An 18,875-nucleotide genomic window follows, 5' to 3' on the forward strand; every position below is an offset into this window, starting at 1 on the left:
TTATTTATGATCAATGAGAGATGGCAAACGGTCTGTGTTGATTTCACTAAATTACCCCCTTTTTTTTCTTTCTCCCCCTCTCTTTTCTCTGGCTGGTGCCCAGGATGCAGTTCTGGTTGGTCTGCATACGTGTGGAGATTTGGCCCCCAGCACTCTGAGGATGTTCAGGGCCAAACAGGAGCTGCGCGCCGTTTGCAGTGTGGGCTGCTGCTACCACCTGCTCTCTGAAGAGTTTGATCAGGACAGACAGGGTAAGAACACTTCCTGCCTGCACACACACACACACGCGCGCGCTCACACACACACGCAGAGGTGGGTAGTAACGAGTTACATTTACTTCGTTACATTTACTTGAGTACATTTTTTGGGTAACTAATACTTTTAGAGTATATTTAAAATGGGTACTTTTACTCTTACTCAAGTACATTTTAGTGAAAAACGGTACTTTTACTTCGTTACTGTGGGCGACGCTCCTCTCGTTACTTTATCTTAATGCATACAAGTTAAAAATCCTTCAATTTATTCCAAGCGCGCCATCTACTTTTTTTTTCTGGGCAATGAGCGATGCCCGTTCAACAATGATTCATTCTTTTGAGTCAATTCTGTTCGAAGGCTTGATCAAACCAGTTGGCAAACCAGTGAATCGGTTCGCGAATCAGTTTGAATGATTCGTTCAGTTCCCTGCCGCTCACGCTGAGTCGTCTGAAGCGGCTCTCACTCAGAGTTGTAACATCAAGAGCGCTGAAGACGTGGCTTTGGATCAACAGTCAGTTGAAAGCAAATCTGCAAAGGCTATGGTTTACTAGCTATGAAGATCTTTATTAGACGAACACCGCGTGTGCTGTCGGTTCCACAGGTATAGATTCGATTACAATACACGATACCACTATGACATTACCACCAGTTTGTTGTACATGTACCTTACACATTAAATACAATGTATAATTGATTCATTAAATAAGCTGTGACAGAGTATGAAATAAACACCCGCCAAACCCACGTTAGTTCCAGGAGGAATGCCTTGCCTAGACACAATTAATATTGGTATTTTCACAATATTTACGCTTGCAGAAATAAAGGCTACATTTGTTTACATTTTGCAGAACAGACGGAAGAAGATCCGTCAATGTGCATTTGTTTCGTTATGTTCAGATGTTCTGTAGCGGTCGTGTGAGGAGATTTCACTCTTCTCCGTGTCAGAGGTTATATACATTTATAATACATAATTCAACTTTAAAATATAATTTAATTTAGCTCAGTGATGCAAATCAGAATTTGTATCAGCTGTTACTCCAGTTTTCGGTGTAATATGATCCTTCAGAAATCATTAAAATATATTGTTTTATTACCAGTGTTGTTGAAAAAAAAACAAAAACAAAAAAACAGTATATGCTGGTATGGTATGTTTTGAAGCTGGGATGCTGGTTTGTGCTGGTCTTGAGCTGGTCGGACCAGCTTAGGACAAGCAAAGGACCAGCTTAAATCAGTTCAAACCAGCATCCCATGCTTCAAAACATACCATACCAGCATATGCTGTTTTTTTCAACAGGGAACAGTTTTTCTGCTTAATTTTTTTTGGAACCTGTGACAGTTTGTTCAGGATTCTTTTATGAATAGAAAGCTAAAAAAGAACAGCATTGATAATAAATCAGGCTGATAAAAATTCTGATTTGCATCACTGAAATAAATTACATTAAAAAAAATTAAAGGTATTTTGAACGGCAGTGTGTGTGTGTGTGTATAAAAATGTATCTAAATATCTATATATCTAAATAAAAATAGACTATATTCAGTATATGATCCAAAGTAACTAGTAACTAACTACTTGAGTAGTTTTTTTTTATCCGATACTTTTTTACTCTTACTCAAGTAACTATTCAGACTATTACTTTTACTTGAGTAAATATTTCTTCAAGTACTTTTACTTTTACTTGAGTACAGTTTTTGGGTACTCTACCCACCTCTGCACACACGTGGACTGATCAGTCTCATCAGAATGGTTGAACAACTCTTGAAGACAAGCTGTGTGGAATTGCATTTCTCTGTATAATGTTTCTTTCCGGCAATGTGCACCCCATACCAATACTTGGTTAAAAATTTAAAATAATAATAATAATAAAAGCAATAAAGTATTATTATTATTATTATTATTATTATTATTATTAAAATGTGTTATTATTTAATGAATATTTTTGTTCTTGATTGTTTAGTAAATAAATAGATTATTTAATAATAATTATTATCATGATGATTATTAATAATACAATAATTATAATATAAATGTTACGTTCTGATAACATCCTAATCATTATAGTAATTTTTACAACATCTTAATCATTAACATCTATAATGATTAACATCTACAAATGTACACAATTATAATAATTGGAACAATATAATATACAAAATACAATGTAATCTAAATTAATAATATAGAAAATATAATAACTACAACAGTGATAGTAAATGTATTATTCATTATAAAATTGTTAATAATACATTTTATGACATAATAATTATAAAATTGTTGTTATTATTATTTTATGTGTTATTTTATAATAAATAATACATTGTTTTATAATAAATAAAAAATGTTGTTTATTAAATAAATTACTTAATTCATTGTTTATTATTATTATTATTATTATTATTATTATTATTATTATTATTATTATTATTATTATTTTTAATTCACTAGTCTCCAAAACAACCCCATTAGGCCCCACTGCCTTTCATTGTGTGGACAAAAAGCACACTTTCTTTCAAATTATGTTCATAGAGAATACAGATTTGGAACAACATGAGAATAAGTAAATGATGACACAATTTTTATTTTTAGGTGGACTTTCTAACTTGGTCTTAGTTTTAAGAGAGCATGTGGTTTCTGTCTGCCTCTTAGACACGTTCTCTTAGAGCAGACAGTGCAGAAAGAATTGGAGTATGATATTTTGATCACATAATTGCTGTACTATGAAGCACAGCAGGGCTACAATAATATCTCATTGTCTTTTAAAGCCTGGTGATCACATCACAGTCCCTCAATTGCTGCAGGGACAGAGCTAAAATACATGAAGTGTGTGCAAAAGCTGGACTGAAATCACAAACACTCTTCCCTTCGACAGACTGTCTGTTTGATCTCACAAACTCAAGAAGAGTCAGTACAACATGTGGCGTTTTCAGCATGATGAAGTCAGCGTTTTCAGGGCTTCAGCGGCTCGCTTTACAAGCATGTTTGTTCTGAAGAAGAAACAAAATGTAATGAAACAAATGCAGTTCCAATTGAAATGCACATTGTGTCTTTTAGACTCAAAAACCCTTTACAATTATAACATGCTGTGCATTTAAATGACACCAAGTGTGTCATTTTTGCTGTCACATTCGCACCATCCCACAGATTTATGAAGATTTTACATAGAATTTCACTTTCACTGAGCAGAATTTATTGCTATGATCTTTTCATTTTGACAGCGTAATACTTTTCCACGATATCTCCTCTCAGGCCCTGCATTTGCTGACTCAATTCAGAAGGGCCCCCGCAATGTCTCCTACTTAAACAGAAAACAGGAAGTCCCGCCCACCAACATCATTAGTTAAGCAGTCGCTTATTTATAGTGCATTAAATTTGTATTTTCATAAAAAAATACACACTTCAGTTTTAAATTGTTGTATTATCAAATGCAAACTGAAGATTCTTCAGTTTAACATCCCACAGCACCTGGTCGCCTCAAGATGAGTCACTCATAATGAGTCAAACGTTTCATAATGAAATCGCTGATATTGTTTTGTTCACTGTCCCTCTCTCAGGCATTTTTTACGCACAGCTCATTCTGTATCACGAACACATTTTTCAGGCCTGTGCTGGACTCTGGATCCTGTTCAGTTTGGCATGGTTTAGATTAGCATGATAGCTGGAGTAAACAGTGTTTATCTGCACCACGAATAGGCCTCAAACTGCAGTGTGGGTCTTGTTTGAATGGCATGTGTTCAACAGGTTCTTATCCATAAAATGTTTAGTGTTTAGTTTAAAATGCAGTAAAAAGTTTGGGTTGTTAAGATTTTTTATGTTTTTGAGAGGTCTCTTATGCTTACCAAAGGTGCTTTTATTTGATTAAAAATACAATAAATACAGTAAAATTGTGAAATATTATTACGATTTAAAATAACAGCTTTATATTTTAATATATTTTAAAATTGTAATTTATTCCTGTGATGCAAAGCTGAATTTTCAGCATCATTACTCTAGTCTTCAGTGTCACAAGATCCTTCAGAAATCAGTCTAACATACTGAAACATTTATTATTATTATTAAGGTTGAAAATAGTTGGACAGCATTTTTTTTTGCAAGTTTCTTTGATCAATAGAAAGTTCAAAAGAACAGCATTTATTTGAAATAGACATGTTTTATAACATTATAAATGTCTTTACTATCATCTTTGATCAATTTTAATGCATCCTTGCTGACTAAAAGTATAATTTCTTTTGAAAAGATCTTCTGACCCTGAACATTTGAACAGTATTTGATGTTAAAACTTAAGCTGTATAGTTTTTCATCTCTGTTTTTTGTGTTGTTTTGTGGTTGTTGCTCAGGGTGTGTCGATGCTGTGTGTGGTTTCCCTATGAGTCAGTATCTGAAAGCTCAGGCGTGTTTCTGTGGTCGAAATGCCAGGATGTCAGCATGTCTCGTAAGTCTGGCTCAAACGTCACAAATAAGATCACATTGCCCACGCATCTTCAACCACATCCTTTGCTATTAGCTGATGCATGTTGCATCAGATTTTAACAGGTTTATAAATAGATAATCTTTTAGGTGTTATTTGTTAAAACATAATGCCATTAAACTTAAGGCGACTATCAAACCATGACATTGTGTGTTTAGTTATCACTACTTTGGCTAATGTTGAGCTCTTCACAAACTCTTTATTCCCCTCTCAGGCTCTGGAGAGAGTGTCTGCTGGAGGAGGAGTGAGTATTTGATTGTGTCATGTATCATATCAATATTCATTTTTCAATTAAAAACTCATTTCCCCAGCAGAATTTGCATATAAAGAGAGCAGTCTCATGCGACCGAGGCTGTTTGCACAGCTGATTGTAATGTGCTGGTCAAGCTTGAATGTCAGAATGTACAGCATATGCGCCTGTGCATATTTATCTAATTCAATTAGACGCACTGTGTATTTTAATTTGATTTTTCCTTTTTTTTCCAAACGATTGAAAGTACAGAGGTGAAGCAGTCAGCATGAACAAACTCTTTTCGTCTTCTGCATGTCTGATTGTTTGGATGACATAATTGTCATGGAAAATATGACATAATCTGTTTTCAAAGTTGCCATAAATGGTACAAACAATTCAAATGAAGTAATTAAACATATAAATAAGTAAGCAAACATAACCAAGTAAGCATGTGTTGTATAAGTAAGCAAAATCAGCTTTGAAATGCAACAAAATGATTTGGATTGTGGTTAACTGGGTTTCTTGTCTGTTACAGCTGCCTATGGAGTCACTTTTTTATCGGGCGGTTCTTCATGTTATTTTACGAGATCACTATAATTGCTTTAAAAGGTATTTATACTAATTGTTGCCACAGCAAATCTTCATAGCCTAAAGAAACATATAACCAAATATTGGGAGGTTTGGTAGTATATGTATGTAAAATTGAAAATGATTTTATTTTATGCTCTCTCACTCTATATATATATATTTATACAAACACTACACTTTTATTAAAACATGATTTTTGAAAATTAAAAAAAAAACGGAGTTATCTGTTTTTGCAAATAAACTTTATATATACAGTATATACAGTCATGGCCAAAAATATCAGCACCCTTGGTAAATATGATCAAAGAAGGCTGTGAAAATTAATCTGCATTGTTAATCCTTTTGATCTTTTATTTTAAAAATTCACAAAAATCTAACCTTTTATTGGATAATAAGAATTTAAAATGGGGGAAATATCATTATGAAATAAATGCTTTTCTCTAATACACATTGGCCACAATTAACGGCACCCTTTTATTCAATACTTTTTGAAACCTCCATTTGCCAGTTTAACAGCTCTGAGTTTTCTCCTATAATGCCTGATGAGGTTAGAGAACCTCAACCCCCATTTTCAATTCTTATTATCCAATGAAAGTTTAGATTTTTGTGAATTTATAAAATAAAAGATCAAAAGGAGTAACAATGCAGATTAATTTTCACAGCCGCCTTTGATCATAATTACCAAGGGTGACTATATTTTTGACCATGATTGTGTATATATATATATATATATATATATGTGTGTATGTATATATGTGACCCTGGACCACAAAACCAGTCTTAAGTGTCAATTTTTCGAAATTGAGATGTATATAGCATCTGAAAGCTGAATAAATAAGCTTTCCAGCGATGTATGGTTTGTTAGGATTGGACAATATTTGGCCGAGATACAACTATTTGAAAACTGGAATCTGAGGGTGCAAAAAAATCTAAATATTGAGAAAATCGCCTTTAAAGTTGTCCAAATGAAGTTATTAGCAATGCATATTACTAATCAAAAATGAAGTTTTTATACATTTACGGTAAGAAATTTACAAAATATCTTCATAGAACATGATCTTTACTTGGCATAAAAGAAAAATGGATAATTTTGACCCACCCATACAATGTATTTTTGGCTATTGCTACAAATATACCCCAGCGACTTAAGACTGGTTTTGTGGTCCAGGGTCACACATATATGTATATATATATATATATATATATATTTATGAAGTTATATTAATTATTAATGTTTTTATTTAGTAATATTTATTAATTATATATTATATATAATTATATATTTAGTACAAAAATATATTTTTTAATTTAATGTTTTTTAGTATTTCATGTGTGTATTGAAAATCATTAAGTCTATATCTCTTGTTCTCTTTAGCTATCTGTCATTATTTTATATTTAAAACTATTTTATATTTATAAGTGTGTGTGTGTATGTAATTTAAAACCATTAAGTCTACATCTCTTGTTCTGTCCATCATATGCACCATCATATAAAGTGCATTATAGATTCTGTGTCATGCTGCATTTGTTTTGTTACTGTTCCACACGATCTATTAATTTTAGTAGTTCAGTAGCTCAGGCTGTTTTATGGCTTTTAGATACATGTAGATATCTGGAAAAACTACTAATTGTTGCCACAAGTCTTCATGGTTTAAAGAACCATAACCAAATATTGTAGATTTGGCAGTAAATTATAGTTTAATACAAAACCAAAAAAAGTCCTGGCTTTGAAAAACAGTCTGTAAAAGCGGAAACACACACCCCGGACCCCCTGATGAGCGACTCTCAGTCGGAAACACACACGATGACAAATATTGAGCTCCCACACTGACGCCGTTCCTCTCCAAAAGACCAGGATCAGATATCTCATCGACAGCACTCTCACCACATCATCTGCTCATTAGACAGAAAACAACCGCCTGTCTTTGTTTTAGTAAACTAGAGGATAGAATAAAGAGGCTCCAGATTCCCTCTAGTCCTTCCTTCCTTTTTGCGGAGGATGAGAAATGTTTATTGAGATACTTGATCGTGGCTGCAGAGAGCAGATCTGATTCAGTGCTGACTGATGCTCGTGACTCAAACCCTAAAGCCCTGTTTTCAGGTTTAATAAGCTTCTGTGAGTCAAAGCCAAACCATCAGGTTACGGTAATGGGCAAGTCAACAAGGATTGCAGAGTTCACCCTCTACACGTGACTTACTGTCTGTAGCCTACATTTAGTGTTTAAACTACATTAAAAACAGTTGAGTTAGTTTATTTTTGTTATGATACATTTTTGCAGTATGTGATGGGTATTTTATGTTCTATTGACAGTGAGAAACGTGTTGGGAACGTGTACTCCAAAGCCTCGTCGTTTGTGGAATATGTCAGACGAGCACTTAGGAAGCTGGATCTGGATGACACCAAAGTAATAACCAAAAGTTCTCACATTACATTTAATGTTTTTTCAGTCAGCCCACATGCATCTGAATTACACCACAATGAAGCTAATGAGATGAACAGACTAAAATATGTTTGACACGTACGGAAATATGGGAACAGATAGCAAGAGACAATTAAAAAGGGTTCACCAGGCCTAGGGCAAATCTGCAGCATTTTGTGAAACAGTAAAATATACTGTATATTATATAATATTTACATAGAAAATAATTTGTAGTAATTTGTTACTTTTCAGTTTTATTGATTATTAACAAAGCTATATTTGTGTGTGTGTGTGTGTGTATATATATATATATATATATATATATATATATATATATATATATATATTAGTTCTGTCAAACGATTAATTGCATCCAAAATAAAAGTTTTGTTTACATAATATATGTGTGTGAACTGTGTATATTTATTATGTATATATAAATACACACACATGCATGTATGTATTTAAGAAAAATATGTAATGTTTATATATTAAATATTTATATAAGATATAAATTATATGAATATAAATATATACATGTAAATATTTTCAAAATATATGCTGTGTGTGTGTATTTATATATACATAAATATACACAGTACACGTATATTATGTAATCAAAAACTTTTATTTTGGATGCGATTAATCGTTTGACAGCACTAATATATATATATATATATATATATATATATATATACAGTCATGGCCAAAAATATCGGCACCCTTGGTAAATATGATCAAAGAAGGCTGTGAAAATTAATCTGCATTGTTAATCCCTTCATTGGATAATAAGAATTTAAAATGGGGGGAAATATCATTATGAAATAAATGTTTTTCCTCTAATACACATTGGCCACAATTAACGGCACCCTTTTATTCAATACTTTTTGAAAAGTGCCGGTCTTAGAAAAAGTGCCGGGAAAAGTTTTTGTGTTGTTTTTGAGGTTTGTGTTTGGATTTTTGTACGGTTGGAAGATCCAAACATGGCCCATTATAAGATTTCTAACAGAGTCAGTCACTTATTGATTTTTTATCTGTTGGTATTTGATAGAATCCATGATGCCGTGTATCTAAACAAGATGTCCAGGACCTCCAGCAGAAATATAGGCCCACAACATCAAAAATACAGCAGTATATTTCATTGTACACATGGGGTACTTTTTATCCCTGTGTTCACCAAACTCATCTTGAGTGTTTGCTGCTAAAAAGTTAATTTTTTAGTTTCATCTGACCATAGAAGCCAGTCTCATTTGAAGTTCCAGTCGTGTCTGATAACTGAATATGCTGGAGTTTGTTTTTGGATGAGCTAGGAGTATTTTTCTTGAAACCCTCCCAAACAACATGTGGTGATGTAGGTGCTGTTTGACAGTTTTTTTTAAGGTTTGTGACCTGTGACAACGCAGCACGGTGTGCGTCAGCAGATTCGCTGGCGGACAAGCCGCATAAAAAATAAAAGTACATTTCATAATTTAAAAAGTTTTATATATATTATTTTTTATATATTATATAGCATATTTTAAAAACTTTTTAAAATATAAAATGTGTTTATTTGCAACAGTTATGCTAACAACAATAAAAAGACTATTGACATTTAAACAGCGACATCTGCTGACGCACACTGTGCTGCGTTGTCACGGGAACATCCCAGCTGAAGATAATGAGGAAATTACGCTCCCTTCACCAAGTGCATTCCAAACGACTACATAATGACACACACATGCCCTGCTCACTCCCAAGTCCCCACTCCAAGGGGATAGGGATGATCACTTCCATTTGGAAAATGCCCGTGAATCGTTCAACCGCGATTCGTGTATCGTTACACCCCTAATTAGGACGATATAGACATACGTCCTCTTCCAGGCAGTTTCGTAACATTTTATGCTGATTGGAAATTCTTAATCAATGCCCTGATGGTGGAAATTTTTCTTAAAGCCACTTCACTAATTTGTGAAGCTCAATTATCTTTTGCTGCACATCAGAAATATATTCTTTGGTTTTCTCATTGTGATGGATGATTAAGGGAATTTGGGCTTTGTTTTCCCTACTATTTATATTTCTGTGAAACAGGAAGCCATGGCTGGATAATTTCATGTTCATAATCACCTTGGAGTGCTCAAAATTGTGAATATGAATGGGAATATACTTCAGAGATATTTTACTCATAATAATTTCTAGGGGTGCCAATAATTGTGTCCAACGTGTATTTGAGAAAAAAAAACATTTATTTCATAATGATATTTCCCCCATTTGAAATTCTTATTATCCAATGATTTTGTGAATTTTTTAAATAAAAGATCAAAAGGATTAACAATGCAGATTAATTTTCACAGCCTTCTTTGATTATATTTACCAAGGGTGCCGATATTTTTGGCCATAACTTTATATATGCATGTGTGTGTGTGTGTGTATATATATATATATATATATATATATATATATATATATACACGTGTATATTAAATATATTTATTTGTAATATATTTGTATTCATTTAATATAAAATCTTGTTTTTGAAATTAAAACTATTTTATTTTTATTTTGCAATATAATATTAATACAACAGTAAAGATAACAATAATTGTTATAATTCAGTTAAACAGTACAAAATATGTTTTATTAAAATATATAGTATGACATTCATGTATGAAATATTTTAATTACATTTTGCAGTATATGTGTAAACTACATTTTTTATTAGTCTAAAGTAGATTATCTAAATATATTTAAATAAATATATTTACTTGTAATTATTTATTTACTATAAAAAAAAATTTAATCTAAAACTTTTATAAAAATGTTATATACACTAAATTCTTTATTAGTCTACAGAAATGCATTCATGTTTTAGATTCTGGTTGGTGAATAGAACATTATCTTATTACTTTATTTCTTTAAAATCTAATTTTTCATATCTCTTGTTGTCTTCAGCTATCTGACGGTGACATTCAGAGCTATCATGAACACTACAGTCCCAGAATGAATGAGATGGTGGCTTTTAACATGGTGAGCATGACAGAGAAACGTGTCATTTATTTTCATCACTAACTCTATATCTGCCTCATGCTGGTTTCTTCCACAGTTGAAAGTTATTTTGGCTCCGTGTATAGAAGGTCTCATCCTCCTCGACCGACTTTGCTACTTGAAAGAGCAGGTAACAAATCAATTGTCAGAACAGAAAACAGTAACTCTACATTTTACCATCAAATGTACATTTACTCCCTAGATTTGTGCTTGTAAAGATGTTTAATCCTCATGTAATTAGAGAACTGTGAGGGGCTTTTGTTTCAGGCTTTACTTCAGGACCACAACACAGATTTCCCAAGTCAACAACTTATTCTCACAGCATATATAGCAACAGACTTTAGCCACGTATAGCAGATGCAAAACAGTCAACAAAAAAAATGGTTTCCAACTTACAAGAGTTCAGAGGTTTTGAGTTACACGTCCATTTCCTTCTTGCCCACCAGGCTTTGAACATAAAACCTCGCAACGACAGTCAGGAGTGTCAGACTCAGCCATCTGTGAAGAACGTTAGACTGATAATTTAGGGCATGACAAAATCATTTTGTTTATACTCACAAAACAGTGACAGCAAGTTTCTGTAGGATCAATTTCCACATGATCTTACAAGGGTCACTTATCAGTCATGTAATGTAAAGCAAGTAAAACCTCCCCAATGTCAGATCTATGTTTTTTTTTCCTACAGCGGTCTATGATTTGTGTATGTCGGACATTAAAGGGCTTGGCAACATGATAAGGTTTCTCAGTGACGACTCTGTGAACTCCGCTAACCACATTGAAATCAGAGTCCGCTTTACAATTTGGCCTGTGGAGGGTTTTGTTATGTATAAAATATTTCATAACACGGTACTCTGGGTGTGCTGCCAAGTATATTAATGTGCTTTGGTCAGTGATTATGGAAAGCTGTAATATGGATTTTGGATTGAAACAGGCTGTGCTCAGTTAAGCTGATTATTTTGATAAGGTCCAATACACTTTTTTACTTATGGGAACTTAATTTAAATTACAGTTCATCTAAAATAATATATCCTGAGTGTGTGTTTTATTTATATCTTATGATCCCTTTAGTGAATCAAAACCATACCACATGACGGGGTGGTTATCAGAAACAAAGAGCACGACCAGTTCCAGATTCCCGAACAAATGATTATTTTGAATCAGTTCTTGTTAGTGAATCAGAAATATGAAGCATGTCCAGTGTACCAATTCCTGACAAATGGCTCTCATGAGTTAGTTCTTTTTGGTGAGTCAAAAGCATACAGCGTGACAAGTATAGTCTGATTCCTCAACAAATGATTATTTTTAACCGCTCTTGTTAGTGAATTCGAAATATACAACACGACAAGTGTACTGATTCCTGACAAACACTTATGAGTTGGTTCTTTTTATTGAACCAAAAACAGACAGCATGAACAGTGTAGTCCATTCCAGAACAATTTATTCTTATGAGTCAGTTCTTTTTAGTGAATCACGGAGAAACAAGTGTAGCCTGGTTCTTAAACAAATGATCGCAAAGTCACGATCCTTGATTAATGTTGAGAAAGCCTAACATGCATGAAGATTTATGCCTTAAATATAAAATAAAAAAATGTTAATGCATAGATATTGAAAGCTACATCATTGCATTTGGTTTTCAGACTTTCACATTTCTACATTTATCTAAAATATCTCTTTTCTTTCAGGACAATGTGTCTCATTCTGCGCTGGTTCAGCTCTTTGACCCTCTCCAGTCCCCTAGATGTTATGCAGTTGTTGGTATAAAGGAATCTACAGTTTGAAGACCAAAGCTATAGTCCTGCTGTTTAGTGTAATTTATTGATTTAATTTTAATTTATTATTTTGGTAAAACTTTGTTTTTAAAGTCAAATCAATTGAACTCTTGCCAATTTTTCAAACAACAATAAAAATGCTTTTTTTTATTTATTTAATTATATTTTGCAAAGAAATTATGTAAAATATAAATTATGTCAAAATAGGGTTGTTCACAGTAAATTAAAAGCAGTTTTTCATTCCAGCTACTCCAAAGACCTGGCAGTATTAGTCTCCAGATCGGTTCAGTTATGATGCATAACGGTTCGGTCTGCAGCTTAAAGCGGAAAGATATAGTGATCAATGTGATGCAGAACGTTGCTTTTAATGTTCATTAGTCGGACTGGTTTATAAATCAGCCTTAGCCTTACTGAGCCACATGAGGACATCAGTCACACTTGAGACGTCTTGTGCTTCCACTTATTTAACACACCATTAATATTAATCAGACATTGAGCTCTTCATTATTTTCAGGCCATTCCCCACAGACCATTATTCTCCTGTCTTATGTTTTAGTTAATATTCATAAATGAAACACCTCGAGGTAGCTTTTGTCTTAACCTGATTGATTCTTCAGTGTATTTTTGCTTGATTAAGACGCCTTTAAGAACTCATAGCACTTAAGGCACAAAGAGTTTGTTTCTTGTGCATTTGTTTTACTTTCTCATACTACTATATTTGGTGTTACTATTTATGTGTTTGCTTCTATATTAAGAGGGAATGTGGCTTTATAGAGATCCAAGACAGAATTCAAAGCCACCCATTCTAACTGCAAGGAGTTTATTGATGATTATGCACACTGACCTGTTATAATTTTTCAGCAATATGGTTTCATATGTGATAATTATGCAGTTTGAAGTAGCACAAGTGGTTAGTAAAGTTCTGTTGAAACATTAACAAATCGCAGTGACTGGCTGATTTGTTTTTAATTGGTTTTCTTTTTTTTAGACTGCAGTGAATTAATATTTTCATCATAGTAATTATAAGTCATTATTTATTGAATGCAAACAAAAATTGAGGAAGTTTGATCTTTCAGAGAAAGTAGGCCACATAGCTAAGCTTAAGTATACACTATTCCTGCTTCTAATGATTTTTCCTTCTCTAACAGCACTACATCCATTTATCATGGTACCACTTGACCAGAACAAAGCCAGCTCTGCCATTATTTCTGGAAAAAATAAACGCCATTAGTGTGTCTGTGTTGAGATAAGCATGGCTACACATTGACACTGCAGCTTGAACTTCACTGAATTTGTTGGTGCCAGTCTAATGCTTCGCCAATCTGTTGACCAGTCACACATATGGTTCCCTCATGAATTCATCTTCCAGCGGATGTATTGTGCCATATCCTGTTCTGTGTCTAAATAAGAGAAAGGAAAAGCTTCAGTATAATGATATGATGCACTCCAAAACATCTCTCTCCATGACAGAAATAGCAAAGCGACGGGAAACCAGCTTACTCACTCCCTTATTTCCTGAAATTTAGATTTTTTTTTCATTGCATGCAAAGGAGGCTGAGGAAATGCTTCTCTATCGTCACCAAGAATGTCCAGCTCCACTTTGAACAAAACAAGTTTCCTTTTTAGTATCAAAAAAAAAAAAAACATAAGAATTTGTTTTCTTCTCCTAAAGCAGAAACAGTCGGCTGATTTGTTTGCTTGTGAGGAGAATCATTTTTCTCTTCACAAAACAGCTGCTGTCCCCTGAAGTTTTGTGGTCAACAACCATGGTGTGTTTCACAGACTTAATGACTTTAGGATATAAATAACACATTTACCAACGATGTGAGATGACAAGAAAATGCTAACATTTGTTGACCTCTTAGGGTCGGTTCAGACAAAACGTGTTTTTGCATTCATCTGCTGCTTTTAATTTGGTTTTCTATGTAGACGTGCTAGACTGGTGTAGAATGGGAAAAAAAAGTAGTGTTGTCAAACGATTAATCGTGATTAATCGCATCCAAAATAAAAGTTTTTGTTTACATAATATATGTGTGTATTGTGTATATTTATTATGTATATGGGTAGTTGACAAATAGCCAGTAAAAAATGCTTTTTTTTGTAAAAGCATTTTTGAAGAAGAAATGCATATACTGTATTTAGAGTAAAGTCTGATCTTTGAGAAAATATAAAGGGTCACTAACTTCGTCAATTCTTTCATTGTTTTTTTAAACATTTTTACTGAACTGTACCATAAATTTGTCCTATGGTGTGATTTAATAATATACAGTCACGGCCAGAAATATCGGCACCCTTGCAATTCTGTCAGAAAATGCAACCCAGAAAATTGTTGCAGTTGCAAATGTTTTGGTACTCACATGTTTATTTTATTTTTATTTTTTGTTTGCATTGGAACAAAAAAAAAAAAAAAAAAAACAGAGAGAAGAAAAGTCAAATCTGATACAATTCCACACAGAACCAAAAAATGCACTGGACAAAATTATTGGCACCCTTAACTTAATATTTGGTAGCCCCCCCTCCCCCTTTGGAAAAAATAACTGAAATCAATCGCTTCCTGTAACCATGAATGAGTTTCTTACACCTCTCTACTGGAATTTTGGACCAGTGTTCTTTTGCAAACTGCTCCAGGTCATTCAGATTTGAAGGATGCCTTCTCCCAACTGCTGTTTTGAGATCTCTCCACAGGTGTTCTATGGGATTCAGATCTGGACTCATTGCTGGCCATTTCAGAACTCTCCAGCGCTTTGTTTGTAACCATTTCTTAGTGCTTTTTGAAGTGTGTTTCAGGTCATTGTCCTGCTGGAAGACCCATGACCTCTGTTGGAGACGCAGCTTTCTGACACTGGCCACTACGTTGCACCCCAAAATTCTTTGGTAATCATCAGATTTCATGATACTGTTCACACAGTCAAGGCATCCAGAAACAGCAAAGCAACCCCAAAACATCTTTGAACCTCCACCATGTTTGACTGTAGGGACTTCTTTGAAGGCCTCATTTCTTTTTCCGTAAACAGTGCCATGATGTCCTTTACCAAAAAGCTCTACTTTTGTCTCATCTGTCCACAGTACGTTCTCCCAGAAGGATTGTGGTTTTGTCACATAAGTTTTGTCAAACTCCAGTCTTGCTTTTTTATGCCTTTGTGTCAGCAGTGGTGTCCTCCTGGGTCTCCTACCATAGCGTCCCTTTTCATTCAGATGGCGACGGATAGTGTGAGCTGACTCTGTTGTACCCTGTGATAATCCTTATTGTACTTTGACAACAAGATAAACTTTGCTGTCATCCATTCAAAACTGCTGAAAATTATACCATTTTAAGTTGAGTGATATTTGTATCTGCCCTATTGCACTAAACTGTTTTTGAGATCAAAACAAATCTGTGGTTCTTTAATGTGTGTCACACCATAGGTCATTACGTCACACTAAAGAACAGAAATGGTAGTTATTAAAGTATTTCTATTTAACTTTGAACACGTCAAAGGAGAAAGAAAGTTTAATTTTGATATAGACAATATCAACATGTTTTTTAAACAAAACAAAATAACTTTCATCAACAAAATTCTGTCTCTTAGTCAATCAGTATGTTACTGAAACTCTTCTTATTTAATTATATAAAATGTTTTTTAAAGAGACATTGTCCTGTGCTGTGACATCTTTGTTTTGTTGTGTGACTGTACAGGCATCACACCGGAGGACATTTTCTGTCACACCATAGGACGTTTCAGCCTTTTTCTGTCAATTAAAGACCTTGCTATTCCAAGCTAACCTGTCATTAGCGGTTTTCAAGACACATCTGCATCACTTTCCATGATTATGTAGTTTAACATACATTTTTTTAATTCAAAAAAATATATAATTTAGGGGTGTCACACCAAAGGACAACAAAATGTAACACTTTTGTAGTGGTTCCAAAAAAGTTAAATATTTGAACAATTCTGAGACAAAATTTGACCATGTGCAAATGTCATGGGCTTGACAGGAGGCTTCAGTAACACGACCATGAATGGAGTCCTTCGACTAATTAAAGTTTTCTCTGGAATTGGCCGATTTAAAATCAGGATATGGTGTCACACCATATGACATGGTTTTCAGAGACAAAATGTGTCAAGTTCCTACACTTTCAGAAATATATAGATGAGAAAAAATGATTGCCATTTACTAAAATAGACACTTGTACAATTATGCCAGGTGTATTTATTAACAGCTTTATGCTTTTCTTTTTAATTTATAAAAGTTGTAATTTACTGAATCATGCTTGGGATAGTCAGACCATAGGACAATTTTGACATTTGGCTCAAAAATTTTTAAAATCGAATAACACTGCAGCTTTTTTAACAACAGTTCCATGTAGGATAAAGAAATGTTTAATGATTTACATCATTTTAAATAATGACAATATTAATTATATTCATTTTTATCTTGTGGGACAGTGAAAATGCCATGTCACGTCAACAACCCATATATAAATACACACACATACAGCATATATTTTGAAAATATTTACATGTATATATTTATATTCATATAATTTACATCATATATAAATATATTTAATATATAAACATAATATATTTTTCTTAAATATATACATGCATGTGTGTGTTTTTATATATACGTAATAAACATACACAGTACACACACATATGTAAACAAAAACTTTTATTTTGGATGTGATTAATCGCGATTAATCATTTGACAGCACTAAAAAAAACGCAAGGTCTTGAGATTTGTTTTTTAAAAATTGAACTTCTTAACTTGAGCTCCATGTTTTTGAATGTTGTGTTAAGACGCAAGGCATGAGTGCAACAAAAACATCCTTCTAGTGCATTATTATCTAAAATAACAATGGGAAAGCAGCGCAATGGAATGAAAAATGTGTTTCGTGTAAATGGCTTCTTGGGACCGGCTTACACAGAAGAAATTTTCCGTCAAACGTAGGTCAGTGGAATGCGAAAAAAGCATGGTCTCATTTTTTTAAAAGTTGAATCAACTCAATCTCATGAGAAAAGGTAGCTGTTTTACAAGGTGGTGATTGCATATACATTTGTGCAATATGATTTGTACAAAAATGTATGATGAGACTGTATGAACTCATACACCAAAACATAAAAGTTACAAATTGCCATGAGAAAATGTGTTTTAAGTTAAGCAACATGGAGGTAGCAACAAGGTAATTTCATATGAATTTGCATAATGTGATTCGTACAGAACGTCAGTGGGGCGAAAGCAGATCATACAAAAATGTACAAGAAGATTGTACGAATTAATATATAATTCACTAAAAGGTCAAATAGTTACAATTTGCTATGAGAAAACTTATTTTAACTTGTGCAACATGTTTTTAGAATGCAGTGTCAGGCGCTACTTGTGAGGTGGTCATTTTGCGTGAATCTATACAGTGTGATTTGTACAGAAAATCGTGGGGGAAAAAACAGCGTAAAAAGTACAGCCCTAAACCTAACTGTCAGTATGACATAAGCAAATGAAAACGTAAAAATTATGCACAAATTTGTACAAATGATCAACCAATTTGCCTAAACGTGAAATAATTATGAATTATCGTATTTTTGAATTTGAGTGCCACATTGCAAGGTGCAGTGTTTAAATATAGCAGCCATATGCTTTTAAAAAATGATTAAAAAAAGCAGTGCAGTGGAATGCAAAACTGCATTCCATGTGAACATCCTCTTATGCCATTTCTTTATGCTTGGTCTTGCTTTTCTAAACACAAGTGCGCGTTTTATGTGAACGCCCCCTTAAATTCAACAAAGATTATACATTGGTTGAATTTTTACTCCCAGAATGCGACTTTTCTTTGCTATTTGTGGACATCCAGGCCCTGGCAGGTCTTGTGTGAGAATGAGATGAAAAGGGAAAAGTCAGTGGGGAGCCATTTAAGCTTCCGGTCAGCGGAGGAAGCAGGGAGGGACAAGATGAAGATGGAAATGATGGGAAAAGTCAATGGGAGCCAGAGTAGCTTCCGGTCAGTAGAGGAAACAGGGAGGAACTGCACAATACTCCTTATCAGGCATCAGCACTTTAATAGGGAACTGCATGGGAAAAGAAGAAGGAGACGGGAGAGTGAGAGCGAAGGGAATTGGAAAGAAAGAGAGGTGCGATTTATCTTTTC

At 33.6% G+C, this 18,875-nt stretch overlaps 1 protein-coding gene across 2 annotated transcripts in view; it reads left to right on the forward strand.

Annotated features, from left to right (window-relative positions):
- Window positions 1–14,739, forward strand: part of mettl25 (methyltransferase like 25) — a 17,683-nt gene extending 2,944 nt beyond the window's left edge. The window contains exons 5-13 of one of the 2 annotated variants that reach the window (XM_058774203.1): window positions 104–251; window positions 4,588–4,682; window positions 4,933–4,962; window positions 5,486–5,559; window positions 7,850–7,943; window positions 10,887–10,961; window positions 11,038–11,109; window positions 12,662–12,786; window positions 13,897–14,738. In XM_058774203.1, coding sequence (XP_058630186.1) covers window positions 104–251; window positions 4,588–4,682; window positions 4,933–4,962; window positions 5,486–5,559; window positions 7,850–7,943; window positions 10,887–10,961; window positions 11,038–11,109; window positions 12,662–12,757 — 684 coding nt within the window. In that variant the 3' untranslated portion in view covers window positions 12,758–12,786; window positions 13,897–14,738. Of the gene's footprint in view, window positions 1–103; window positions 252–4,587; window positions 4,683–4,932; window positions 4,963–5,485; window positions 5,560–7,849; window positions 7,944–10,886; window positions 10,962–11,037; window positions 11,110–12,661 lie in introns of both variants that reach the window. The other variant, XM_058774202.1, reaches the window with a different exon arrangement.
- The last annotated feature ends 4,136 nt before the right edge of the window (window positions 14,740–18,875 follow it).

The sequence above is a fragment of the Onychostoma macrolepis genome, chromosome 04 (genome assembly GCF_012432095.1).
Source record: "Onychostoma macrolepis isolate SWU-2019 chromosome 04, ASM1243209v1, whole genome shotgun sequence".
Classification (NCBI taxonomy): Eukaryota; Metazoa; Chordata; class Actinopteri; order Cypriniformes; family Cyprinidae; genus Onychostoma; species Onychostoma macrolepis.